The 27,881-nt window shown below is 41.3% G+C and overlaps 1 protein-coding gene across 1 annotated transcript; it reads left to right on the forward strand.

Annotated features, from left to right (window-relative positions):
• Nucleotides 1–7,066: 7,066 nt before the first annotated feature.
• PPP1R17 (protein phosphatase 1 regulatory subunit 17) lies at nt 7,067–24,214 on the forward strand. The gene is made up of 5 exons (XM_008522288.2): nt 7,067–7,465; nt 11,850–11,967; nt 15,424–15,576; nt 16,964–17,116; nt 22,943–24,214. The coding sequence occupies exons 2-5, from the start codon at nt 11,886–11,888 to the stop codon at nt 23,020–23,022; spliced, it is 468 nt and encodes a 155-aa protein (XP_008520510.1). The 5' UTR covers nt 7,067–7,465; nt 11,850–11,885; the 3' UTR covers nt 23,023–24,214.
• Nucleotides 24,215–27,881: the final 3,667 nt, after the last annotated feature.

Here is a 27,881-nt window from a genome sequence, read left to right on the forward strand (position 1 = left end):
AACACCAATTCTTGATTTAAAAAACTCTCAGCAAGTTAGGAATAAATAGGAGTTATTTCAACTTGATAAAGAGCATCTACACAAAACCTACAGCTAACATCATGCCTAATGGTGAAAGTCTGAATGCTTTTCCCCCAAAATCTTAGGCAAAGATGTCTACTGTCATCACTCATACAACATGGTACTGGGAGTTCTAGCAGGCACAGTGAGCCAAGAAAGAGAAATAAAAGACATACAGATCGGAAAAATACAAATTAAAATGACCTCTACTTGCACATGACACAATTGTCTATGTAGAAAATCCAAAAAAACTATAAAAAAAAAACCCTCTTAGATCTAATATATGAGTTTGACAAAGTTGCAGGATAAAAGAATAACACGAAAATCAACTGCCTCTCTATATACTAAAAATGAACACACAGAATCCAAAGTCTAAAACATGGTGTCATTTATGCTTCTCCAAAGAAAATAAAGTGTTTAGGTATATATTTAATAAAGCATGCATGGGATTTATATTCCAAAAGTTATAAAATATTGATGAAGAAATCAAAGAATAACTAAATAAATGGAAATACATACTATGTTCATAGAGGTAGATTCCTCTCCAAAATTGTCTATAGGCTTAATGAAATTCTTATCAAAATCCAAGCAAGTTTTCTCATAAACATAGACAAGCTTATTCTGAAATTTGTATGGAAGGCACAGGTCCTAGAACAGCTGAAACAATCTAGACAAAGATGGAGAAAAATGGGAGGAATCACTACTGGATATTAATGATTTCTACATAACGGCAGTACTCAAGACAGCGTGGTATTGACAGAGACATAGAAATACAGGTAAACCGAGCAGAATAGAGAACCAGAGGCAGATTCACACAGTTATGCCCAACTGATTTTTGACAAAGAAGCAAACCATTCAATGGAGGAAGTTTAAACTTTTAACAAATGATGCTGGGAAAAAATTATTAACCTTGACCTAAACCTCACAAAATGAACTCAAAATGCAACAGATTTAAATGTAAAACATAAATTTGACGTAAAACATAAATGTAAAATAAAATGTAAAATATAAAACTATAAACTTTTAGAGAAAAAAGAGGAGAAAATTTTTGGGATTTAGGGCTAGGCAAAACGTTCATAGACTTGACATCAAAAGCATGATCCATAAAAGGAAAAATTGATAAATTCAACCTCATCAAATTAAAAGCTTTTGCTCTGTAAAACCCATGTAAAAATGTGAAAAGATAAGCTACAGATGAGGAAAATATCTCTTCAAACTAACAAAGGACTAACATTTAGAATATATAAATGGCTATCAAAACTGATGGCAAATATAAAACAAGTTTATTAGACAACAGGCAAAAGACGCGAAGAGACATTTCACTGAAGAGGATATATAGATAGAAAATTAAAGACATGAAAAGATGTTCAACGTAATTAGTCATCAGTGAAATGCAAATTTAGACTTCAGCAAGATATTGCTGCACACTTATCAGAATGGCTAAAATAAAAAGTAGTGACAATGTCAAATGCTAGTGAGGATGCAGAGAAACTGGATCACTCACCCTTTGCTGTTTCTCCAGAACAATATATGGGAATGTAAACTGACACAGCCACTCTAGAGAATAGGTTGGTGGTTTCTTACAAAATTAAACAACGTGTTGCCTTGTTCCCATGTGTATATGTTCTCTTAGTTGTCACCATGTTGAAACCTGTTTTGAGGGGTGATTGGAATAAAAATGTTATTAAAAGTTCGGTCTCTGATCTCTGATCCTGATGTCAATCCAAATAACGAGAACAGAGTCTTGAGTGAAAAGGCAAAGCTTTACTTTGCCAGGCAGAGGGAGCAAAGCAAGGGCTGGTGTCTCAAAAATTGCAAACTCCCTGTTAAGACATGGGTAGGGGTTTTTATTTAGGGTTTTAGGTCGGGGAAGGGGGCCGTGGCCTTCTTGGTCAGTGTTTTCCCATTGGCCTGTCTTTGGGACTGCTTCCAGCGGAAGAGACAAAGGATTTCTCAGATGAGTGTCCTTAGCTCTTTATCTCCATGGTAGAAGGTAGACTCTGACGTCAGGAAGCCGAGGAGTTGGGCCTGGGAAGCTTTGGTTTCTTGATGTTCTCTGGACATTAGTTTCTCTGTAAAAGAACTTCAAGTTCCAGGGATTAGCCACAGCTTTGGTGGAAGCCCAGCGTGAGGCCATCTGGACTTTAACAATTTGTAACTTCTATTTGGTTGTATAGCCAGGGAGTCGGAGGTTAAACAAACAAATATTTACACGAGTGTAACTGAAGAAACAGGAAACTGGGAATGTGTGCTTTTGGTTTTAACCCCATACATGCTGGATTCACTGTAGGGGAACCTATATCAGGGCTGATACTAACTAAGAGCTGGTAAGAAAAGTGGTGCATGTGAAAAAAAAATAAACATACAATGGCCATACAGGACAGCAATTGCATTCCTTGCATTTATTCCAGAGAAATAAAAACTTACACTCACACAAAAGCCTGTGCACAAGTGTACATAGCAGCTTCATTTGTAATAGATGAGAACTGAAGTCAGCTCACACATCCTTCAACAGGTGAATGGTTAAACAAACTGTGGTATATCCATACCATAGAATATAACAATAAAAAAATGAATTATGGATACCTGTGACAATCTCCAGAGAATTACGCTGAGTGAAAAAGCCAATACCAAGGGCTATACACTATATGATTCCATTTATATAACATTCTGGAAATGACAAAATTATAGAAATGGAGACCAGATTAGTGGCTGCCCAGGGTTATGATAGGGCAGAGAGAATAGGTGTGGGGGGGGGAGGGGGGGTGAGGAGGTGGGTGTGGTTATAAAAGAAGAACACAAGGGATCCTCACAGTGGTGGAAATGTTCACTATTTTGACTGTGGTGGTGGATACATGGACATACACAGGTGACAAAATTACATGGAACTTAATATACACACAAACACACACACATACACAAAACTGGAGAAATCTGAATAAGATAGGTGAACTGTATTGATCTCAGAATCTGGTTGTAATATTGTACCATAGTCTTACAAAATGTCCCCATTGGGGAAACTGAACACAACATAGAAGAGATCTATCTCTGCATATTATTTCTTATAATTGCATGTGAATCTACAATTATCACAAATGAATTAATATTACCTCATTTCAACAAGTAGTTATTATGTGACAATTGATTTCTGAAAGAGTAAACGTTTATATTTTTATTTCAATCAGAGGAGAATAAATGATATCAGAGTTTGTTACAGATTAACTCAAATAGTCCTCTGTTATAAAGAGCTAAAATGTATTCAAATCTGCCCAAAACAAAGACGTAGACACGTATTTACCAGAAGATATTGATGTGAATCAGTTAATCCTCTCTAAGGGCTGAAGGAGACACCCAAAGAGATCTAGCAAGATCTCTGGGATAAAACCAGCCTGGAAATATGCAGTGCTCTCTCTCTTTCTCTCTCTCTCTCTCATTCTTGATTGCGTAGCTATAGCCCCATCACCCATCAACACAGAAACTGCCTTACACTGATTTTGGAATAAATATTTCAAGTGCACATTTTATAGGTTATTAACTGAAATGAATTTCCTGGAAATATTCACCACTGTGATCACTCTTATTCATAAAGTTTGAATATTTGTGATTAAAATGAAAATATGTTTATTTAAAACTAGTTACCATTAGGCATCCATCAGGAATGAAGCCAGAAGGCCAGTCAGCCACACATCAGAGAGCTCTTGCACCTACAAATCATGTCATGGACACAATGGCTCCTTGCATTTACACTGGGAATGCTGTAGGCCAAGGGTCTATGACTTCAACACTGCACATATGTGGCTGTTATTTAGAACTCTCCGAGGTATAGGTTTACATTACCATCTGCCATCTCAGTTGCTGTTTACATCTGCCTTAAAAGTGGGGGTGGGCGTAATCAATTAAAGTGTGCATAGAAAGCCCTGAAAGAACCAACCACAACAACAACCTGAACTTGGGAGAGGTACACGTCTATCCAAAGGGGAAATAAGGCATTCGTACTTTCTTCTCTCTTTGAAAACATTTCCTTTGAACTTGGAAAATTAAGTGACAAAAGAGTGTTTTAAAATTCCTAACATGGTTCAGCTTCTCTGAAGAGACTCAGAAATAATCTCAACTATATATATATATATATATATATATATATATATATATATATAAATATATATATATAAGCCAGTCCTGGTGGTCTAGTGTTTAAGATTTGGTGCTCTCACAACTGCGGCAGGTTCATTTCTTGGTCAGGGAACCACACCACCCTTCTGTTGGTTGTCATACTGTGGCAGCTGTGTGTTGCTGTGATACTGAAAGCTATGCCACCGGTGTTTCAAATACCAGCAGGGTCACCCACGGTGGACAGGTTTCGGTGGAGCTTCCAGACTAAGACGGACTAATAAGAAGGGCATGGCCACTCAGTTCCAAAAAACTGGACATGAAAACTCTACAAATAGCAGCAGAGCATTGTCTGCTCTAGCGCTGGAAGGTGAGAAGATGGTGCAAAAAGATCTGGTAGGGTCCTGCTCTGCTGCACAGGGTCGCTAGGAGTCAGAATCAACTCAATGGCACTAAGAGCAAAATATATGCTTTAAAATCAATTTAATTATAAATGGGGACTTGATAAAAATGTAAAACTTTAGCTCTGTGAAAGATTCTGTTAAGAGTTTGCAAAGACAAGCTATAAACTGGGAAAAAATATTTGCAAAACTCTATTTCTAATAAAGGACTAGTATCCAGAATATACAAAGAATTTTCAAAACTCAACAGCAAAAAACTCAAACAATCCAATTAGAAAATGGGTGAAAGGCATGAAGAGATAGTTCACCAAAGAAACCTACAGATGGCAAATAAGCACGTGAAGAGATGTTTATTACTCAACAGAGGAATGCAAATTAAAACCATGAATAACACCACACACCTATGAGAATGACTTAAAAAGGTTGTAACAACACTGAATGTTGGCAAATACGTGGAGAAACTGGGTTACTCATAAATGACTGGTGGACATATGAAGTTGTGGAGCCATTCTGGAAAACAGCTGGGTAGTTTCTTACAAAATTAAACATGTAATTACCATATAAGGCAGCAATGCACTCCTGAGCATTTATCCCAGAGAAAAGAATACCTATGTTCTCACAAAAGCCTGTACATGAATTTTCAAAATAGCTTTATTTGCAATAGCCAAATGCTAGGAACAAGTCAGATGTCCTACAACAGATAAGTGGTTAAACTTCAGTACATACCATGGAATACTACTCAGCAATAAAAAGGAACAAATTATTGATGCATGAAATAACTTGGATAAATCTCCAGGAATAATGCTGAGTGAGAAAAAAAAGCCAAACCCAAAAGGTTACATACTGTAAGATTCCATTTGTGTAATATTTTTGGAATGACAAAATTATAAAAAATGGAGAACAGATTAGTGGTTGGCAGGAGTTAAAGAGTGGGTAGGGGCAGGGACAGTGAGGAGGGGAAGGGGAGGGAGGTGGGAATGGCTATGTAAGAACAACATGAGAGATCCTTGTGGTAATGGAACTGTTCTGTATCTTGACTGTACCCATGTCATATACTGGTTGAGGTACTGTACTATAGTTTTGCAAGATGGTACCATTGGAGGAAATTGCTTAAAGGGCACAGGAGATTTCTTTGCATTATTTCTTATGACTGCATGTGAATCTACAATTAGCTCAAAAAAAGCTTAATTTAAAAAAAGAGTTGAAGAGTTTAAGAAGAAAGCTTATTTTTTTCACTCCAGTTTGGAAATGAAGATGGTGCTAACCCCTTGGCCAACAAGGTTGTTAATAAGAAGACAAAAGAGGCAGTTTGGAACAGAGAGTTGCTTGTAGGGACTTTCCCTCAACATCTGGGTGTCTCCCTGTCCAGCCAGGAGCATCACCTTTTGGCTGCTTCCATCTCTATCCAGGAGATTCCAATAAGGACCAAGACAAACTGGATCAATCAAGGAAGCCTACTCTCTACTGATTTGTTACCAAGGCCTCTGAAGAAATTCTAACCCTAGGAATCAACCTCAGAATTGGTTTATTATGGTTCTAGCCCTATTATTTGGGATGCTGGCAAGGGGAAAGGAGGCATCGACTAACTCAAAAGCAGTGACTACCAGGTAGCTGAAGCCAATGAGGGGCTTCTCGGGACCTACACTGCATGTGACCTCAGGAAGGAAACAAAACAACACGCAAGGATGGCGCTCATACCTCTTCTGTGAGAATCTGTCTCTTGAGTGTCATTGGCAGGTGGCCTCCTGGCTGCCCTCAGAGGTCTCAAGCCCTTCCAGTCTGTGCTGATCCTTTCCTGATCCCCTAGACTGACCTCCCTGCTCTTGATGCCCAAACCAGTGACTACAAACAGCTGCTTTTCTAGTCAGCACAGGACGTCTCCTCCAGCGAGCTTACCCAGAACACAGACCCTTCTTCTCCATCCGACAGCATATCAAACCCCCGACCATTGCTTCAACATCCTTTGGCCCCACGCCCTTCCTGGAGTGCAAATGGATGCCTCATACTGGAACATTTGGCTTAGTTCCTTTGAAGGAGTAAACTTTTCCCGGCCTCCAGGCCCCAACCTATGTAGTGAGGGTTGCTTTCTTTGCTATGTGCTATTTCTCTCTGAAATACTCTCTTTAGTGAACAGCACTGCAAAGTGGTTAAGAGCATGAACCCTAGCCTTCATTTGTCCAGTTAAAACCCTAACCTTACCACCATTTACTAGTGGTGAAACCTTGGGCCCCAGGTTCCCCATCAGTGAAATGGGCATGAAGACAGTAGTTTATCTGGCAAGGCTGTCATGCTTATTAAATGAGTCGCTATGTGCCAAGAAGAGTGCCTGGCACATGGGAAGCCTAATGTAAATGTCAGCAATTGCTACTATTCTTCTTCTCATCATGATACTGCTCTGAGAGGCAGCAGTGGTGAGTGGAATTCCTCTGAGTTTAAACTCAAATAGATTTGAGGGTTAAAATTAGCAGTGGCACCTTTTAGGCAAGCCACTTAACCTCACTTTGCCTCAGTGTCTATATTTGCAAAGTCAGGCCTAAAAAACCTACTGCATAGGGTTGTTGTTATAGGGATTAAAGGATCTAGCTGGTTTGTCTGGATTTCTCTGGCCTTGCACACTAGATACTCAAAGCACAACTCTGTGTATTGTGTTTTTGTAGTGGACGGTTATTGCAGTTGAGAGTAGTGGCAGAGAGATTAGTCCTCCTTCCCTCTCCATCCCCCTTGCCCTGGCGCCTGAGAAACAGAGCATCCCCATGGCAACAGCGGCAGCTGGTCCCTTGATAAGAGGAGCTGGAGCCCGGCAGCAGCAGCCACTGCACAGAGGAGCCAGCCCAGCTTCAGGGAGGAAGCGCACACTCCCATCTCTCGCCTTCTCATCCCAGTGCTTACATTGATCGGTAAGTGATTCGGATTTTTACTCCAAGAACTTTTGTAGTGAGAAAAGCGAGTTTCCAATAAGTTGCAGCTTCTTTATGGTTACTGGGACAAGGAAGGCTGCAGCTGGTGACGTGTGGGGCACAGAGTTGGGGGATTGGGGTGTGTCTTCTGGAGCAAGGCTAGGGCTGGATGGAGAGCAGGAAAAGTCACCACTTTTAAGTCATTTTTCCAAAGGAGGTGGAGTCCTGAGTTCTGTAAGAGCCAGAGTTCTCGCAAATTAAATGGCAAAGTTTCAAGACGAACATTGGTGTATCTGTATATTTGCACCACAGCGTGGAGAGGCTTGTAATCCAGGCCTGGGGAAAGTGTGCTTATCAAAAACACCTCTCCATGCCCCTCTTCAAGGAAGAGCCCTCCTCCAGGAATACTGCAAACTGAGGCCTTCTGAATGAACAAAGCTGATTTTAAAACGTGGTACTTTTTGACCTGAATTCAATCCTCAGGTTATAAAGAGATTTGAGAAAGGATATGACTTTTATGTAAGCAGAGGATCCTTGACCCAGACACCACATTGGGCTGTGGACATAACCTTCTAAGTTTTTATTCCATCCAGTGAATCCTGGCCTGATTCCTTCGGAGAAATTCTTTAGAATGCCGTAGGACTAAGCTAAATGTCAGCTGTCTCCTGAGAAGCAGTATTACCATGTTCCAAAGACTCGGAAATGGGTATTCTGTAGTTGGTTTGTACCTTAGATTATTCTAATTTCATCATTTGCTTCAGAAAAGCCTAGAGATGGGACGAGGAAATGATCCCAGTAGTTCAATTTAGATATACGTGTTATAATCAAAAGGGGAAGACTGAACAAGCAAAGAAGGCAACTCACATTTCTTGAAGTGTTATCATGAGCTAGGATCTGGGCTGGGAGCTTTACACACATTGTATTGTTAATACCATCAACAACCCTGGAGTAGAGCCACTATCATACCCATTTTACAGATGTGGAAACTAAGTTTCCAAGAGGACATATAGCTTTCCCAAGTTCACCCAGCTAGAGAGTGGTACAAGCAACCAAACATTTGTTTCTACCTCTTATCACGTCACAGCACCAAATGCTTATTCAGCGAGGAATTTCTTGTCTATGAGTTAAACCTCAATGTTTAACCGCCAACTGAGAAAGCTACTCAGTGTTAAGAGAAAGGACAAAATGCCCAGACCAGTTTATAACCTCAAACTGAACTGACCAATCTTTTTTAGCTGCAGAAATAGCACTATTGTCCTCCTAAAATAGGACCTAGCTGAGAGCTAGTGGAGGCAGCCTTCCCGAAACATGACCCCAGCTTCAGCAGGCTGCTCTGGTATGTCTGTCCTCCTGCAGCTTAGTGGGTTTCCCTTCCCAGCACCCAGTTCTCTGAACCTTTCACTTCCTGTTCTCAAAAGAGAAGTTGACCTTTTGACATCAATAGCCCCGGAGAATTGTGACATCAGTTAAACGATGAGAAAAATAATACAGACCCACAATCCTTCATTTTCTGACTCAGAAAACTGAAAAAGTCTGAAAAAGGAAAGTTTTTTGTTGTTGTTAAGTTCAGTGTAAATTCATTTGGTAGCAAAACCTGACCTGGAAGGATATGAATCTTTCTATAGTCTTTATTTACGTCATTTAGTGCAAGTATTCATATTTTTGCTGCAGAAGTAATGGCTGAGACCCTTCTGGGGGTGTTACATAATAAAAATTTCCTGATTTCCACAGCCCGTGTGGCCCTAGCTTTTCAGGTGAGGGTGGGCAGTCTGATATGGACCATCACAGGGGCGATCCAAGACTGACTGTGTGAGGGTTAAAATTCAGAGACCACATGGAACAAATAAGCAGCAAGATAATTGTAAAGGGCCACACATCTTTGTACCAGAGAACAGTGTATAAAGCAGCCCCAAAGCATCTCTGAAGGCCCTCGTCCTTTGGTTGGAATCTGAAGACCCAGGGGCTGGGCATCCAGGTATGAAAGGAAGAGCTGGTGCTTTAGAAAGTTCCCAAATTACAGCAAGCTGTTGAGGGAGATGATGAAACTTCCCCGGGACAGCTGACAAGAGCAGAGTCCCTTCACTGATGCTGGGGGAGACTGAACTAAAGAGAAGAGTGCATGGGCAGAGTCAGGAATAGGAAGCAGAAATATTCCATTTCTTAGTTCAAGAATTAGACCGGCTCATGTCTTACAATGGCTCAATCAGACAGCACCCCTTCTCACTGAGGATAGAAATGGGGGGTGGATAGAGAATGGGGTCATCTCACACTAGTATTCAACAGGCAGGCGAAATGACAGTTGTGAATGAGATGATGCTAAATTCTATGAGGTAGATACTATTATCCCTATTTTACAGATAAGAAAACTGAAGGTACGAAGGCAGGGCAGAGAGGGACATATGTCCCTAGTGCCCATCTATGGACGCACCATAAAGGTGCTGGCCTTTGCAGATTCTATCATAGCAGCCATAGCTTGTAGGGGAAAAGGTCAAAAATTATTATGTTTCACTTGGGCTCCATTTACCTTCCTTATATCATTGAGATTTAGCTACTTCATTAATGTGACATGGCTTTTTAGTTTAAGAGCTGAGATTTAACCTGGATCTCTTTGACTTGAAAGCTCAGATTCAAATTAAATAACCAGCTTTTGAACACATAGGAGTAGCCATGTGGCCCAAGTTTAAAGAACAGCTTACCTTAGGTTGGAGAGAAGGAGACGCGTACTATTGCCATCCAGGACCTAGAGTATAAGGCAGGAGGCCTGAGTTCAAACCATGACTTTGACTCTAAGTGTATTGCTAATGGCAGGTCATTTTAACCTCTTTGACCCTCAGTTTCCTCTTCTGGAGAATGGATGTTTTGACTAGATCCTCCATGGGTTGATTTTCAACACAAAGTCTATGACACATCCATGACTTTCTGCCCAAAGAGGAGGAAGACTCGTTAAGGAGGTGCACAGGCCATATTCGAGGCTGTACCTTTGCCTCTAGACCTCAGCACTGAGCCCACTCATCCCCACTGGGGGTCTCAGAGCTTTCCTCTCTGCTCAAGCAGGTGGGGGCTGGCAACTCAGGTTAACAGCGTACTTCCTTATGGTCCCAGGGAGTTGGCAGTCTCTATACAAACACTAAAAACAATGGTCTAAATTGATTTCTGCTGAAGTCACTCAGTACAATCAGTCTGCTCAGAGTGACACTAAAAGCCGGGCTCAAGTAATCTATTAATGGCTCCATCTGCTATGCAATGATCTCAGCTTATAGGGGGAGAGGCCCTCCAGCCTTCTTGGAGAAAACTGGCTTATTCCTCAGAAGACAACTGAGTTGAACTAATTCTGTGAGCTTGAAATGTTAACGCAACTGGTCTGTGTGTTCATCTGCCTGCCAGTGATCCAAGAATCTCAAGAAAAGAGGATCAGTTGGGTCATTTTAATCAAATTCCTCTCCAACCATTCTTGCTGTGGTAGGACATAAGTAATAAATTATCTGAAAGAAGCAGACGCTAATGAAGATTTCCTATAAATCTCATCTAATGCATTTCTTATTCAGACCTGACATATGTCCATTCTGGATTTCCACTCCTCCTGCACAATGGCTACAACTAATAGCTCTGAAAAGTTCAATGGATTTGTGGTTTAGGAAAGACGGGTGATGAGGGGAGGTGAAAGGGAAACAGACTTGCTCTGATGTCAGAATTCTCTAGGGGAAAAAGTAATAAAGATCCATTTCAAGACCTAGATTTCTTTCCTACCACATCTTCACCACCATTGTAATGAGGAGAGAGAGGAAGTCTCATTACTTTATGGTTACAGCATGTAATGGTAGAAAACCAGAAGCCTGGTTCAGTTTGGCTTCAAAGGATTAACTGCCTTAAGAGACTTGGGTAACTAATGGAAGTCTGCAGGACTAAATTTGGATTCAGGGTTGGCTATTTAATAGATGTGTGACTAAATAAGTTAATTCGATTTTCTGAGCCTCAGTTTCCTCATCTGTAAAATAGGCATAATGCTGCTTTGCAGAAATCAACAGAGAAAATGGAGACAAAGTTTAATCAAGATTTCTAGTAACTCTTAGCTAACTCATTTCTAATTCAGACTTGACAGGTGTTCACTCCGAAACTCCCACAGTGCTTCTGAGAGAGGACAAATATTGAACATTTGATACATGACAATTACTGATAAATCCATGTGCATGTGTGCATGTGTGTGTGTGTGCATGTGGTTCATTTATTTTGGCTTAAATCTTGTTAGATTTTCTAGTGGCTAAGTGTAAGAAGCAGACTTAAAAATTAGAATTGAATTGCTCAATGCTCAATAAATATATTTATTTAGTAAGTGAGTGAATGAGCAGAAGACACACAAATGGACTTGTTTCTCATTCTTCTGTAGTGCTGGAGAAGAAATACAAACAACAACCCTCCTTTGATGATGTCCACTGAGCAAATGCAGCCACTGGAGCTCTCGGAAGACAGACTGGACAAGCTTGACCCTCACTGCAACCACTTAGGTAAATGCTTGAGGGTGAATTCAGTAGAGGAAGTCAGAGAGTGTCTCTGCCATTTGGTTTGCAGGCGAGTCAGAAGGAGGTCTCCTGAAACCTGATAGTTTCTGCCTTCTGGTTACAGCCAACGCCAGATGGACAGGCAAACAGCCACAGGTCTGTGGGCTCTGCCATGTAAATATTAGCTGAAGCACTGGAGAGAAGTTCATTAGAGTTAAAAAAGAGAGAAAAGGCATTGTCGTCTTTTCTGGGTCTGTCAGAGTCCCAGACAGAGCGTTTTTGAGGCAGTAAATGGAATGTGGTGCTGTAGCTTGTTTCCAGTATTTCCCGGCACACTTACACCCCATGTGCAGTGCCAATAAAATATTTCAAATATCTCTCTTTGCCTATCAAGACAGAATTTTAAATAGCCTTTTTCTGCTTTATTGTCAATCTGTTTCCTTTCCAGAACTGACTTTTTGCATAACCTTTGTAATGAAAATACCAGAAACATTTCTGCCTTTACCCATTTCTAAAAATGAGACACTCAGACTTTTGATGGATGGGCCTTTTGCATATTCATAGCCTTTGTTTATGCCTCTCCTGGTTATGACTTGCCCCCCCCTTTGCCTCTCCCCTCTCCCCATTTGCCATCAAGATATTTTATGTTTGGGATTTCTCCAAAAATGGGAAAAAGTGCAATTGAAGTAAAAGTCAGAATTGAAGCAAATGCTTTGCTCTCTGTACTGTACACTGAGTTGCATCCTGGGGTCAAATGGTGACCCATGATTGGTCAATATCCAGCCAGTACCTCCAGAAACCACTCAGCTGGGAAGCACCCATTCTCAACAATGTTCATTTATTCACCAAATGTCTGTGGTATGTATAATATGGGGGAAAATTAACTGTGTTATGTGGTAACAAATTTTTATAATTGCTTTTTCAGCCATGCATTAAGATACATAGTCTCAAGAGCCTGGGTTTAATCCTGATCTCACAACCCACCAGGCATGTAAGCTCCAGCCTTTTAGCTGGCCTTCCATACCTCAATGCTCTCATCTGCAGATTGAGGATAATAGTATACCTTCCTTGTGGGCTTGGGTGAGAACTGAATGAGATAATGTGTTCAGTGTTGATATGAATATTTAACAACCAGTAAAACACGGGCATTGACAAGCCAGAAGTGGTGTTGGTCCACCGTATGCACTAGGATGATGTGAAATCACCTAGTATATAAGACGTACTCATAAAGTCCCCTTCTCACCTCCTTTGCGTGTGTGTATAAACTTAAAAGCGTATATTCCAATGCTTTACACAAAGTATGATCTCAATAAATGTTCAGTAAATTGAAATGATTCAGTGAAATTATTAAAATCCTTTAGGAGAAAGAAAATATGTTACTATTAAATAAGGCTAAAGAGAATGAAACTATTTGATGTTTTTCGTTATGCATAATGATCTTTTGATGATGTAGGCATAATGATGTATGGTCACTAAACATTTCTAATGGTGGATTCCTCATGCATATTGAGTTTCTAAAACAAAGAATCATTCAGACACAAGTCCAGCAGACCAGAAGCAACTTGAAAGCAAGGACCATTTCTTACTTGCCTTTTTGCTCCTAGAATCTAGCTCAAGTCCTGCATACAGTAGGAGCTTAATCAAGATTTATTGACTAAATAAATGAATTAATGAATGAACAGGCTATGTCTAGATGTACAAAACTGAAGTGAAAAAGTTTGACGCACTTAATCTTCAATGTTTTAAAGAAATTGACCTGAATATTTTCATTTAAAAAAAAGAGAGAAAGCAACGAAAGAAGGAGGGAGGGAGGGAAGAAGGGAAGAAGAGAAAAAGGAAGGAAGGAGGGAAGAGAGAAAGGAAGGAAGAAAGAAGGAAGGGAAAAGATCAGATTAATTTCTGCATTTCCCCCAAATTCATTCATAGTTATAAATCTAGCCAGATTGCATCCAGGCCATAGTGAATTTCCGGAGAAGACAAATAGCTTCATTGCCTTGTGGCTCCTTTGAATCCCAACGGAATAGCTCCTTATACATAATATGTTTGAGTTTATTCATTAAGCATACTTTCAACAAATATTTATTCATTGGTGCTAAGGAGATAAAAGACAAGATACCTCTCATCAAAGGGGGCAGAGAAGACATATGCAGAAATAATAACTAGATCACCCTTCAAAGGTGTTACATCAGCAAAAATGTTATGGATATTCAGAAAGTGAGAACGGACACCTAGGACTCGGGTTAGTTAAAAAAGACTTATGAGATGGGGGACTTTCCTCTGGGCCTTGAGGAAGGTGTTATGGGGTGAGCAACGGCCAGAGTGGACATTTTTTGAGGATCTGAAATACATCAAATGTATCAAGTGCTTTATCAACGTTGATAAATTTAGTTCTGTCTCTCTATCTCTTGTACACACACACACACACACACACGTGTGCACACACACATCACATACACACACACTGATTTAATATTATCCCCACTTTAAAAGTTGAGAGAATATTAAAGTTCCTAGAAATTAAGACCCAAGTTCTCAGAATTAATGTGTTACAGAGTCAGGATTTGGACTCAGATCAGTCTAACTCTCCTTCCTCACCCATTCAATATGCATTTATTGGAGAGAGAGGAAATCAAAAATAAAATTATTGACAGGATATGATCCTTCATCTCCAAGAAGGCTCTGTCTAGAACAGGAGATAAATCCTTATAGAATGACCAAATGCCAGAACAGTGACAAAGCTCAAAGGAGAGCAGTGTAAACAAAAGTGTAAAGGTGTAAGATGGAGCAGAGAAAATACTTCAAAGGGCAAGGAGTGATCAGATCGTCTGACGGACATGATGCAGACTCCAGGCTTCAAAAGCTCTCCTGAGGGAATGCAGGAGACTGAAGAAAGCAAAGAGATAAATAAGAAGGCAAGAGGACCTGAGATTAGGATGGACAAAGAGATTTGCAAAGCAGGGCGGCAGCAAGAAGACCGATGCTGAAGTGCAAGTGTGACTCAGCTGGCGGGTGAGGAATTCACCAAGAGCCTTCTACAAGAACGAAGAGAGCATAAGGTTCTGTACTGCCCTCAGGGTCTCTAAAAAGAGCAAGCCTTGATCAAAGGAAATTGAAAGGGAGCATTTAGCCCAGAGAACCTGTTCTCTCCACAGAAATTTAACTCACACCCACTCTGTGGCTTGCCTAACTCCATTTTAACGTTCCTCCTTGCCTTGATTATCCATCCCATTTGAGTTCTCTTCCTTTGGAGTTTTACAGAATTCTAGTTTTCCTTTTTATTATATGTATTCTTGCAGGGCTACGAAACTCCTCTGTCAAAGAAGCCAAAGTAAATCAATGCTTTTCCTTTTCACACCCAACGTCTTCTGCCCCATCATCAGATCTAATTGGAAACCAACCAGTTTGTCACTAGCCCTTACTCATGTCTTATTCTTTTCTTTCTTTGCATCCTGTCAAAATCAGATGATCTTTCAGACCAGTTCATTCAGGACTGTGATCTCAAAAAGCAGCCAAGAAAGGGAAAAAATGTACAGGTCACCCTGAACGTTGAGTCAGACCAAAAAAAGCCAAGAAGAAAAGATACCCCCGCCCTGCACATCCCGCCTTTTATACCAGGTAACAACAATGATGTCAGTTTTCACATCTGTAAAGGAGAACCGCTTGTCACTAGATCATATTGGTCTTAAAATTTTTTCCTTAAATAGTGGGGTGTTTTTTAATCATTGGTACAATTTCTGCATACGTCTTAGTTACAATACGGCCAGCTGCTATAACAGATTATTAGTGGCAGAATACAGCACAAGTTTATTTTTCACTTACCAATAGTGGAAGTTGGGGGTGAGGGGGGACGGGCTCTCCTCTAAACAGTCATTCAGGGACTGAGACTGATGGAGGTTGGGACATCAGCAGCACATGCCTTCCAAAGTCACCGTGAGCATCATCAACATCCAGCGTCTCAAGCATCAGGGGAAGGGAGGGGAGGTAGACTGGAGGATTGACGGATGTACAAGTGTCACACCTCCCTTCCTTCAGTCACAGGCCTCACCCGACTACCAGGGAGGCTGAGATATGGAGCCCAGCTGTGTGCCCAGGAGGAAAGCAAACCAGTTTGGTGAACAGCTAACTTGTCTCTATAACAACCTTGCAAGTGACATGTGACACTCTCTTGTTCCCAGAAGTTTTATTTTGTCTTGCTTCCTTTTCTCCTTCCCCCCAGATCATTTATGCAACATCCTCTCTATTCACAGTCCACTCAGGGGGATACAAAACAAATAGAACACGGAGCTTTCTAGGAAGGAACTTTTAGTTTTATAAGAAATTACAGAAGCACATAAATAGGTGAAATATGCAGTAAGAAGTAACATCGTAGTGGAGCTCCTTAGATAAGGACCCCAGGAGCTCAGTCTGGGCAGTAAATTGTGGAAAGTTTTATAGAGGAAGCTGTTTTTAGAGAGTTTGTAAATAATGGAGAAAAATTTCACATGTATAAGAGAGGTGAGAAGGCACCTGTCTCACCTCTCTCAGAGGTGAGAGGGTAGAGTTAGAGAACTAATCAGTTTGACTTGACTTAATCATCGAAGAGTGCATCACGTGGCTTGCAGAACAGCAAATGATCCATCGCCCTGGCGAGGATGGACTTTGGAGGCTGACAAACCTGGGTTCAGCTCCTGGCTCTGACACCTATGAGGTGCTTTATTATGGGCACATTTCTTTGTCTCACTCTCCTCAAATATGTGAGGGTGATAATAATATTTAATTGCTCAGGGTTTTGTGAGGCTAAAATGAAATCAGTCACGTAAAACCCTTTACAGAGAAGATGTTCTCTAGTGTGGCCTCCATAGACACTAATTCTTATTACAAAATAAACTTTTATTAAAATAAGTTTGAAAAGATATATTGACTACCACCACCAGGTATATTTGCAAATATGGATGCACAGGGCTTGTGTATTAGGATATATGGGTTTGATCCTGTTTCTCCCTCTGTTCCCCTAACCATGCAGGTGTGTTTTCAGAGCAGTTAATTAAAAGATATGATGTCCAAGAGAGACATCCAAAGGGCAAAATGAGTCCAGCTCTTCATAACACTGACCTGGAACAGAAAAAGCCAAGGAGAAAAGACACACCCGCCCTCCATACGCCCCCCTTTGCAGCAGGTAAAAGAACTGGTGCAGGGCATTTGCAGGGGGTGATGAGAACAGGTCAAGAGCCTCACCGTCTGGAAGTACCACCGGTATGGCCTTTGTCCTGGCCCAGCAATCTGTGCTGCACAGAAATGCTCTGGGGAGGAGCATTTACTGCTGTCTTTCACGTTTACCTTCCTTGGAACTTCCCCCAGGGCTGACTTGGAGATGGGGGAGGGTCAGAGCATGACTCATGCTTCAGCAGAACTGGTCAAATTCACTGAGCCAATGAAATAGAAATGTCAGTGGGTCCTTGAGAAGAGTGGAAATACCCTCCTCCCCAGTCTTCCATGGATCACGCATCCTATGGCTGATGGCTGATTCTCCCAAGATGCCTAGATATGTTGACCAAATCGTCAAAACAAGGGAAAGAGAAAGGGAGAGGGAGAGGGGGAGAAAGAGAGATGCAGAAATAATAATAACTATCGTATTGTGTGCCAAATAAAACGAAAAAATCTTGCTGACCTCTGTGCACAACCCCAGGCTATATGGTAGTCAGTGTGTGAGGAATAGTCTTGTCCTTGAGAAAGTTCTGCACAATTGGAGAATAAGACAGGTACATTCATGATTAGAGTATAAGGCAGTGTGCGTGTGTGTGTGTGTGTGTGTGTTTTATACAGATGGTTGGCGGAGCAGGGGTGGGGAATGGCAGAGGAGAAAATGTACTAATGTTTATTGAGTCTCTACTAAATGTTAGGTACTGAGTTTGACATGTCTCGTGGATTTTTAAAAGTCAACTGAATGATACAACAAAGTAGCTATTATCTCTCTTTACAGGTAAAGAAATTAATAGAGAATTTAAATAATTTAGTCACTCTAAAGTCTTATGTGGATGAAATTGATGGATGGATAGCTTATTGGCTAATTGGTTAGGTCGATGATCAGATGATTAGATGGATAGATGAATGAATCAAATTATACTCAAGATCAAGCACTATGACGTGGCAGAGCTGGGGCTCTAACCCAGGTCTGTCTCGCCTGTGGGCAGTTTTTCATTGTACTTGGCTTTGGTTTAGACTTTTAGCCTTATATCTGCCTAGAAGGGACACTTTTGGGAGGAGATGAGATTTGGTTGTTATTACAAAACCATGTTTCCCCATTTATTTCATTTAACAAAGAAAAAAAAATTGAAAGACGGCTCAGAAAAAGACATCTTGAAAAGGCAGTCAGGGGTGCAGACAGGGTCACTGATTTCCGAGGAGTGGAGGCAGGCAAGGAGGCATGGAGCATGGGGAGCCACTTCTCTGGAGAAATGGATCAAGGGCCAAAGGCGAGGGTCTGAACCTGCCTCAGCTATGATTCTCATAGGTTACATACATTCCTACATACACTGATTCTCCAACTCATCACACATTTTGCCCCAAGCTCTGCCTCTGTCAGGGTTGCAGTCACCTTTCAAGACTCAGCCAGCTCAAAGTCTCTACTAACAGAACCCTGCAAGTCCCGGGTGAATTGTTTCTATTCTGAACTACCTGTGTATTATACATGAATATGCAAATTCCAAGACAATGTCGTCTCTTTTTGTATTTTCCTTATTGTTCTTGTTGCTGTTATTGTAGCTGTTATTTAAATTGATTCATATTAATGACTTGTTTGATGAATTCATGGGAACTGGCCTGTGATAACCATATGTTGTGTTATTGACCTTCATGTCTAGTCCAGTCCCTTCTATATAGCAGTGCTCAATAAGTATCTATTGATTTGAAATTTTATTTGGCAATCACAGTTCTGCGGTTCCAAGTTCTCCATTAGGAGACTGATTATTTTCTACCCATTCTTGGGTTTGCTTTTATTAAGTCCTTCTAGGAGAAGACTTGGTAGAGGAACAAAAATATTTCTGAGCAGAAAGCCATCTTAGTACACAGCATTGGACATGAGTATTGGAGTCAGAAAGGTCTAGGTTTGATCTCTGGTTCTGTTCCATTCTAGCTTTGTGACTCTGGGCATCCAGCACAAACTGTAAGAGCCTCCTTCGTTTCATCCATCTCTGAAAGGAAGACCATAAAATCTGTCTCCCAGGATTGTTAACACAATTACATAAAGTATATAAAGCACTCAGCATAGCTCCTGGCTTATTGGAAAGTCCTCAATAAATGTCAATTCCCTTCCATTCTCTGCTCAACCTTATATTCTTTGAGATAAGTCAAACCGTTTCTGAAGGTGAGGATTTTCCTAGCCACTGTGTTTTACCTCTCCATACAAACCTGCTGATTCAAGGAATCTCCTAAAATGTTGAGCGTTGTTTATCTGGCAATGGATACTGCCTACATCCTAACATCTACATCCTAAGCGAGCAGCTCCCAAGTTGAACAAAAGTGTTTATCAGACAGTGCAAAGTACACAGAGCTGGAGAGGGGGGGCTGTATATCCATAGACTAAACACATTATGGAATTCCTTGAATCAGCAAATCTCTGTGTTGTGAGTATTTGCAATTAGAGATAGTGTTCTATGATTCTAACTTTTATTAGCATATTAGCTGAAGCACTTTATTTTTGAAGAGTCTTTTAGTATCTAAAGATTTGGCAGTAATCGAAATGCTAGTTAAGCTGATAAGGATAGAGCCTTCAGCAGATGTGCACAGACAGTCAGACTGGTTCTATTAAGGGTGTGGAGAGAAACTCAGACAAATACACTCTAGAGACATCTCCTCTCATTAGCCCTTGGTAAGTAAAGACTGGACAAGGATCTGCTCTCCCTTTTAAATCTCTCGCTAACTACCTTCATTCCCCTAGGTTAATGAGCTTACTTGACAGGTTCCAACTGCCAGACAACTCCTCAGTGAGGAGTCATGCAGGCTTTCTTCCCAGCCCAAGGTTTGCTCCCAACTTGGCCCACAGTTACCAGGGCCCCCCATCTTGGTGACTGCATGGCAGGGAGCATGGGGCTGTGATTGGTCAGATCTGAGTAGCTTAGACATGCTTAGGAAGGAGAGAAGCTTTTAGTTGAGGTCTGTGGCAAAAAGAACCAGGGAAACTAAAGAATAATGAGGCCGGAAGCGTTGAAGAGAAGCCTCCGGAAAATTGGCCCATGAGCAGTAAACGTTTGGAGATGAAAGCTCAATAATGTACTTGAAAGAAGGAGATTGATATGTCTTCCAAAAGTGACACTTCTTCTGACCTGCTGGGAATAGAGCATTCTCTCTGGTGTGGTTTACCGGGAGAGGGAGTGTCTTAGCCCTGGCTCCCTCAGATCAGAGGCACACTTCTGTAAACAGGAGACCAGCTTTAGACAGTGCTCTGGGTGGGATCATGGCCTCAAACAGCTTGCTCTGAGGCTAATTGGCCCTTAGAGATATTGGACTAACAGCTTTGGCCTTAAAAACACACCAAGCTCCAACAAGCGGCCAAGTTCTCTAAACCCTCCTACATAGAGAGTGGAAGCAAAGAAACCGACATTTTCTAAATCCCTCCCGTATTCCAAGTCCTGTCCTGATGTTAGAATATCCTTTGAGAATCTCACAGCTTAGTAGGGGAGACGGATGTATTGTCCAGTGATTCCTACAACGTGAAAAGTGCTTTAACAGAGGTTCAGGTAAGGTGTGGTTGAAGCAGAAAAGAATGTTGGCCTAAATCTCTCTAGCAGCAACATCCTCTATGGGAGATACAAATTATTTTTTCTATAATTTTAGGAGATGAAAAAACTGAGGCTCAGATAGATTAAGTGACCTGCTCAAAGATGAATGACCACTGACGGAAAGCTTTCTGGCTCTAGAGTACATTCTTTCAAGGACACACGTCTGCTCCCCACAGGAGAGCATGAGGATCAGGACTGGGTTAAACCAGGCAGACTAGTGTTTATCACACCTTGTTCATCTTCAAATGACCAGGGCTAACATATGAAGCATCAAGAACAAGAATGCAGTGACGACACATAGACAATACTGACTTAAGCCTCATCCTAAACAGTGATCATGAAATCAAGATTTTGATGAGCTACCATCTATTTTTTCATCATAAAACATTAAAATTCATGCTTACCTGTAGTAACACAAATGCTCGTTTGCTTTCCACTTGAAATTATCTCTTGCGTCCCCAGGGAAAGCCTAGCCCGCTTTGGGAAGAGCTGACCTTGATGATTTAAGAGGCTCCTCCCTTCCCTGAAATCCCAGGACTTTCTTTTTGTTTTTGGTCCAAATGCTTGTATGACTGGGTTTCAAGGATACCCAAAATAACCAGAAAATTGACAGGGATCTGGGAATTTAAAGGCTCTTGTGCACTTTGAATCTACCCAAATTTGATTTAATGTGAAAAGATATCAAGGAAGGGATCGAAAGTTTGGGAGTTCTCTTATCATGATAGCCTTAATTCCAAATAAAAATCCAAACCTTTACGCAGCTGGTATAAGAGAAAATGTCTCCCACTGTGTTTCGTAAGTGATTTATGCAAAAACCTTAGTTTCAGCCAGACTCTTGAAATTGTTTTTCTCCTCTAATAAATATCAGCTAATTGGTAAAAAACCAATATGAGCAAACTAGGAACCGAATCAAATGAATAGTCATTAAGATCAACACAGAGTTTTCATTAATTTGCCGCTGCTGAATGGAGTCTGGTGCTGTAGAAAGGCCTCTTGCGGTGCACAGCTCTCCTCCCTCAAGTTGAGATCTTTATGAAATGCTTCATGAGCTGAAAGGTCTCTAATTACGAGAAGGGTGGGAGGCGGTGCAAGGCAGTGGTGGGGAAACAAACCTGGCTGGCTGGAGTGGGATGACAGAAATCACGGAGAACTGGCGCTGAATCAGAGCTTTCTTTGTCTTTTGATTAAAATGGCCCTTCTTCACAATTTACGGGGTGAGCAGAACCACCCAGACCTCCTTGGAAGCTCTTTCCTGGGCTGATGAGTCCAGAAAATTGAGCTCAGGCTTCTGAATTTCAAAGACCAGTAAATTTTTTAAAGCAAAATAGTGTGGAGACCACCATAGGGATAGCATCTTTGAATTTTTCCTAGTAAGGATGCTAAAAAACAATCACCTGACAGCCCTAAAATTTCATAAAAGATAGAATATTTTAATCCCCCCAGAAGAACAACAATCATCTCAAAATAAAAAACAGCTTTTTAAACTGTAGCCACAGAGCTGTATGAAAAACTCACTGCACCTTCCTTATTTTCTCGTTTTGCTCTGAATCACGTAAAAGTTATCACCTACCAGCACTGACATTTAGACATGGCATGTTGAGAACCTCAGCTCAATATTTTCCCCAGGAGTTAGTAAAATGCGTTTAAATCTGACTTCATGAGGCTTACCAGTTCTTTTCAAAGGGAAAATAAACTAGAAAATTGTGAAAGAAAAGGAATAATTGACTTCTATTTGCTCGTGGATGTGGCACTATGCTAAGCATTGTTACATACTTCTTATTTCATTGTCACAGTAACTGTTTACATAAGTATCAGTGCCCTCATTTTACATAGGAGAATATTTAGGTGTGAAGGTGTTAACTGACCCAACGCAGATTGAGTGGCGGGGCATGAGCAATTGGACTCCAAAATCCGTATGCTTTCTATCTCATAGTGCTGCAAGCTGAGGAGCAGAACACAGAGAAGAGGATGAAGGTTGCCTCTGACTCCCAGGTTGAACATCCACTTGTTACCAGAGTGGTGTCCTCATTGAGCCACAGCTCCCCTGGGAAGGCCAAATGAGGCCACCCAGCTCCCTCTCTCTCTGTCGGCACCTTTAGCAGTTAGCTTTGTAGACACTAAAAGTTTCTGGGTTGCCATGCTCCTGTGTACTGTGTCTATGCTGTGAGGTTGTTTAATATTTTAATTAGAGGCACTTAATTGCAGATTTGTGCTTTGTTTTGCAGGTTTGACACTGCTCAGGGACGAGAGACCCAAAATGATCATGGAAGATGACGAAAAGGATGGTGATAAGATAGTTATTTAAAGATATTTCCCCTGAGACCACTTGTAAATAGGTTAGATTGGTTCCCTATGGTGGCCTAGAAAAAAATAGACTTGTTTCTGCTCTCATTTTGTCATAGTCTGCCTTTAAGATCCAGACACATTTTCCCCAGGGGGCATAGAGTATCAGATTGCCAGTCACCTCTTTTGTCTCTCTCTTCTTCCTTGAATCTGGTTTCTATTCCCACCTCTTGAATTTTCACTTTCCAGTGCAGTGGAAAGGAAGCAGATCATGCTAAACTAGGAGGTAAGAGGGAAAGCTTTAGTGTTTAGCTTGTTCCTCTTCTAGATCAATTCATGGAGCAAAGAACATGGATATGATGGGGATCTTTTATTTCTTGGCTTATGCTGCCGGGGAGGACTTGACTTAACATTATCCGAACACCAGTTCAGTGGGGGCTCCCTGTTACCAGTTAGGGATGTGAGAATGTTTGGGTTCGAACCACTGATTGCTTTGGAGAACATGGACTTTTTCTTTTATTCTATCTCAAGAGTCCAAGTGTCTGTGGTGACATTTCTAAGATCCTTGTAACTAACACCCTAAAGATGAATACATGAACTGGGAAAGTCAACTCAGCCAACCCACCTTGGCTGAAAATACCAGAGGGAGAAAGTGCTGGTTTATATGGGAAGCTTAATAATGTATCTTATTTATTGTTATTTTTTTTAAACAGTTCTCAAACATGTTGTCCTGATATTTATGAGTTGTGTCACAAGTGAACTATTACTAATGATAGGTAAAATACCAATATTTGTGTTGAATTTACTTTTTAAAAAGTTAATTAAAGTAGATGGAAGGCCATTCCTGTATTTTTAGCATTCTCACTTACTTGGCCCCAATACCCTTTCTTGGATGGGAGGGAAAGAAAGACGTGGGGTGAGCTAGTGAGCAGGAGGCTATATATAACCCTGCCCCAGTCTGCAGTCTGTCGGTGCCACGGGAAGGTTTTGCATGAAGGCCTCATCCACCAGGTAATGGACATGGGGAAAAGTGAAGACTATTGTTCAAAGGTAGAAAAGTGGATATTTGAACAGATCTGCCTAAAAGTGGTCATTTGGAAACTCTGTCTATAGCCCGGCTCCAGTAGTTTGTTAATCCCTCTGTCTTTCTGTACTCTTCACAACAGTGGAAAAGATGCAGGATCCTGCTGGTAATAAAGATGCTTCTAACTACATCTCTATGTCTTGGTGCATTTCTCCTAAAAATATACTATTTATTTACAATTATAAAGACCAGAGGTTGCAAAAGAGACTTACAAAGGTTGTTTATTTATTTTTGACCCACAGATGTTTAAAAATGTTTGAACTAGCTGTTAATGCTTTATAATCTAATCAGGGGAATTTTCATAAAATTCTAGATTCTCTTGGAAAACACCTCAAGATCTGGCAACCTTAGACTTGACTAGAAACATGGCCACTGTCAGCTGGCTCTGAGCACTGGATGCCCTTTTCAAAGGAAAACACATTCTCCAGCTCGCCATCTGCCCCAGAGGGTGCATTTCACCCACTGACTTCACCCTCCAGCCTTCATGTTGAGTTTGGAGCCCCTGGTGAAGTTCTACACCTTGTGTTCCTAATGATTTCTTACCTCCTTGGTCCCAGTGCTCCACTTTCGCTCCTTATGGCCCCAATCACAGCTTTGGGTAGAAGGGAAGAAGATTGTGATCAAGCCGCTGGTGGAGGTATATGTGGTGAAACAGGCCACCATGAAGTCTTTATGAAGCCAAAAGCAGTTACAGGTATGTGGATAATAAGATTCTATCACCATCAGCAGCAATTTTACTAAAGAATTCTCTCTAAGAAAACACAGATGAACTCTCGTCCCTTCGGATTTGTATACAAGCACTTGTACTCCTGCAGCCATCCCCAGTGTGCACAATAAGCTTGCAGGCTGCTCAGAAAAGCCTTCCTTATTTCCGACTTCCTGGGGTGGGGTGGAAAGTAGACTGGCTGTTGCAGTGACAAAGGCTCTGGGTTCTAGCATCAACTGTGTGACGCTGAGTGAGCCCCTGGAACTCTCTGCGTCTGTTTCTTTATCTTGAAAATGAGGATAATAATCCCTACTTTGCCTTCTTCACAGTTTGAGAATTAGATAATTTATGGAAAGGGCTTTGTAGGCTAAAAAGCCCTATCCATCTGTAACAAAGGATAATTTTAAGAAACCATCAGAGTATGGACTGCACCTTTTTATTGCCAAATCCCCATTGCCTGGGTATTAAATGGGTGGCAACTGTGTGGACTTTAATCACAGCATCTGAAGAAGAACTTCAAGTGGGGAGATCCATCACTTGTGTAGCCTTAACTGAGAGCCTAGCCCTGCTCTTTCCAGGAAGATGGTCTTCCCAATAATCCCGGCCACCAACGAGTGCTCACAGAATGGTGAGGGGCAAAGCCAGTGAAAACATCTCACCAACCCGGGGCATCACTGGGCTGATTTGGATTGAAGCCAAATCTCCCTCACTTCCCTTGACCCACGTGGCTCTTTTCCAGGCAGGTAAAGTGAGGTTTAATAATTAGGATTACATTCTGATTAAAATAGTTCTCAATACATTGTGAATAACTTGCCTCCAACCAAATAATAGTTATATTAAGAAAATTAAAGCATTACATGGTAGCCCATTCACAGAAAGACGGAGCAAATTGAAGATATTCCAACAGGACCAGCAAATCAGTTGGCCATTTGTTCATTCTGAAGGCATCTACCCCAACCGGAGACTACCTGAGATGAGCAGGCCCTAGACATGAGACACTCAGCTCTTTTTCAAAGCCCCACACAGGATAGACGCCTTCATTTAAATCCAGACCCTCTTTAAAGCTGCTGCCTGAGATCACACAGCCAACTTCTAATGCTTAATTATCACTTGGAGAAGCAGAAGCTGGTGCTGAAGGATCAGGGTAGGACCACAAAGGACTCAAGCAGTGTTTCCTTTTAAATGAAATTAAGTGAATTTTCCCTCCCAGGCCTGTGTTGTCCAGGTTGTTTTCTTAAAACAAGGATAAACTGAGATAGCATGTGGCTGTGAAAATAAGTTAGTCAAGCAAATTATTTTTCCTAGCTGAGAATAAGCGGCTAGTTACATGAGAGATGTTGTAGGATCTCTGTCATCTTGTGTAAATGAGGCTCCCTTGCTGCTTGCAATTTGTAAGTGTGAAAGTGTTGCTCAGAAAACTTCCCAAGGCAGTGAATGAATGCGCAGGAAATGGATGAACTGAGAATATCTTCCTCCCAGTCTCCTGAACCGGCTTTACTAGATTACATGTACAGAGGTTCAGAGCACTGCAATGACCATAATTCCTGACCCAAAAATCAGGGCAGGATACTCTCCACAAGTAAGTGTATTTATGGGGAAAGAAATGTACTATTTGAAATGAGCTCTGCCACGGAAACTCCAAGTATCAGCTTACCTTTCTCAAGAAGAAAAAGATAGGTATTTCCTAACCCACAGTAGCAGGTTCTTCCAGCAAGATGAGATTGGAAAAGGAAATTGCAGGAGACTTGCTAAGAAGGAGAAACAAAATGGAGGACAACTGTGCTCATCCCAACCAATGTTGCTCCTCAACTGGATGCCAAATGTGAACTTGGAGGGTTGAATAAAAGCAGTAAACTACAAGTTCTCATGGCCTTAAAATTATATGTTAGAGCTCCAGAAAAACAACATACACTTTAATATTTATCAACCAAATCATATATAAACTATATTGAAAATTTACCACTTAATCACTACTTAAGTAATGCCCTTCATGAAAGGAACAGTGTGTTCTTGATGTGGATCAAGGCTGCCCCAGGGAGAGAAGCCCAAGGTTTCCTGGCCTACGTGCTGATCTATATGACCAGATTCATATCTAAAGTTATACGACCACAAAATAACCAGACCCCACCTGCACTCATACCATTTAAGGACTTTTTACATCATCTTTCCTTTGTCTAGTAAAAATAAGTCACGTAACCATGCCTTCTAAATTTAGCCCTAATATTCAACACATTACAGCCCTTCACTGCTCCTGGGTCCCGTGCCCATGCTGTTCTCTGAATAATGGAGCACTACTACCAGACTTTGAGAGTCTAAGAAATCTTTCTTTCGTCTCTTTGGCTCACCGAGCTCACATCACTCTGAGCCCTTGTGTTTGTCCAATCTTTCTCCTCTATCATCTCATTGTTCTTCAAAAACAACCGTTAGAAAGCTAAATAGACAGGGAAATTGAGTGGGAAGAGAAGCCAGGAGGGGAACTCAGGTCTCAAATTCCCAGCAGAGCTGTTTATATAGTAGGGAACAGTTCTGAAAATCCCCTTTAAAGCAGGTCCAGTGTAGAGAGAAGCTTAAAGAGAGAGGTTTTCCAGTGATCCAGAAAGGAGTGAATTATATGAGTGGCTCCTCTTAGTGACTTTTCTCTGCCCTCTCTGTGGGGATTAATTTTTGAATGAGTAAGTACTTAAATAAATATGTTCTACTTCCAGACACCCAAAATTTAATCATTGCTAACAGAGCCTATGCTTTAGAGAGGTGATCAGATCATTTTGTCTTCCCACTTTACTCCATCCCGCATATTATCCATTCTCACTTTGTAGCTGGAGTGACCTTTTTCCAAAAACAAATCTGCCCATGTTGGACCCTCCTTAAGGTCTTCTCATTGCTTAGAATAAAGGCAAGGATCTCAAGCCTGGGCCTGCTCCCTCTACCCTCCTCTGCTCCAGGGACATTGGCCTCCTGACAGTACCTGATTGTGCGTGTTCCCTTCTACCATAGCATCCTGCCACCGCCAGGGATGCTCCTCTCCCTTCCTTCCCACCCACAGCCCCACCTCTGGCCCCATGACCCCCAGGGAAGTCCTGCTCATCCTTCA

The sequence above is a fragment of the Equus przewalskii genome, chromosome 4, assembly GCF_037783145.1.
Source record: "Equus przewalskii isolate Varuska chromosome 4, EquPr2, whole genome shotgun sequence".
NCBI lineage: Eukaryota > Metazoa > Chordata > Mammalia > Perissodactyla > Equidae > Equus > Equus przewalskii.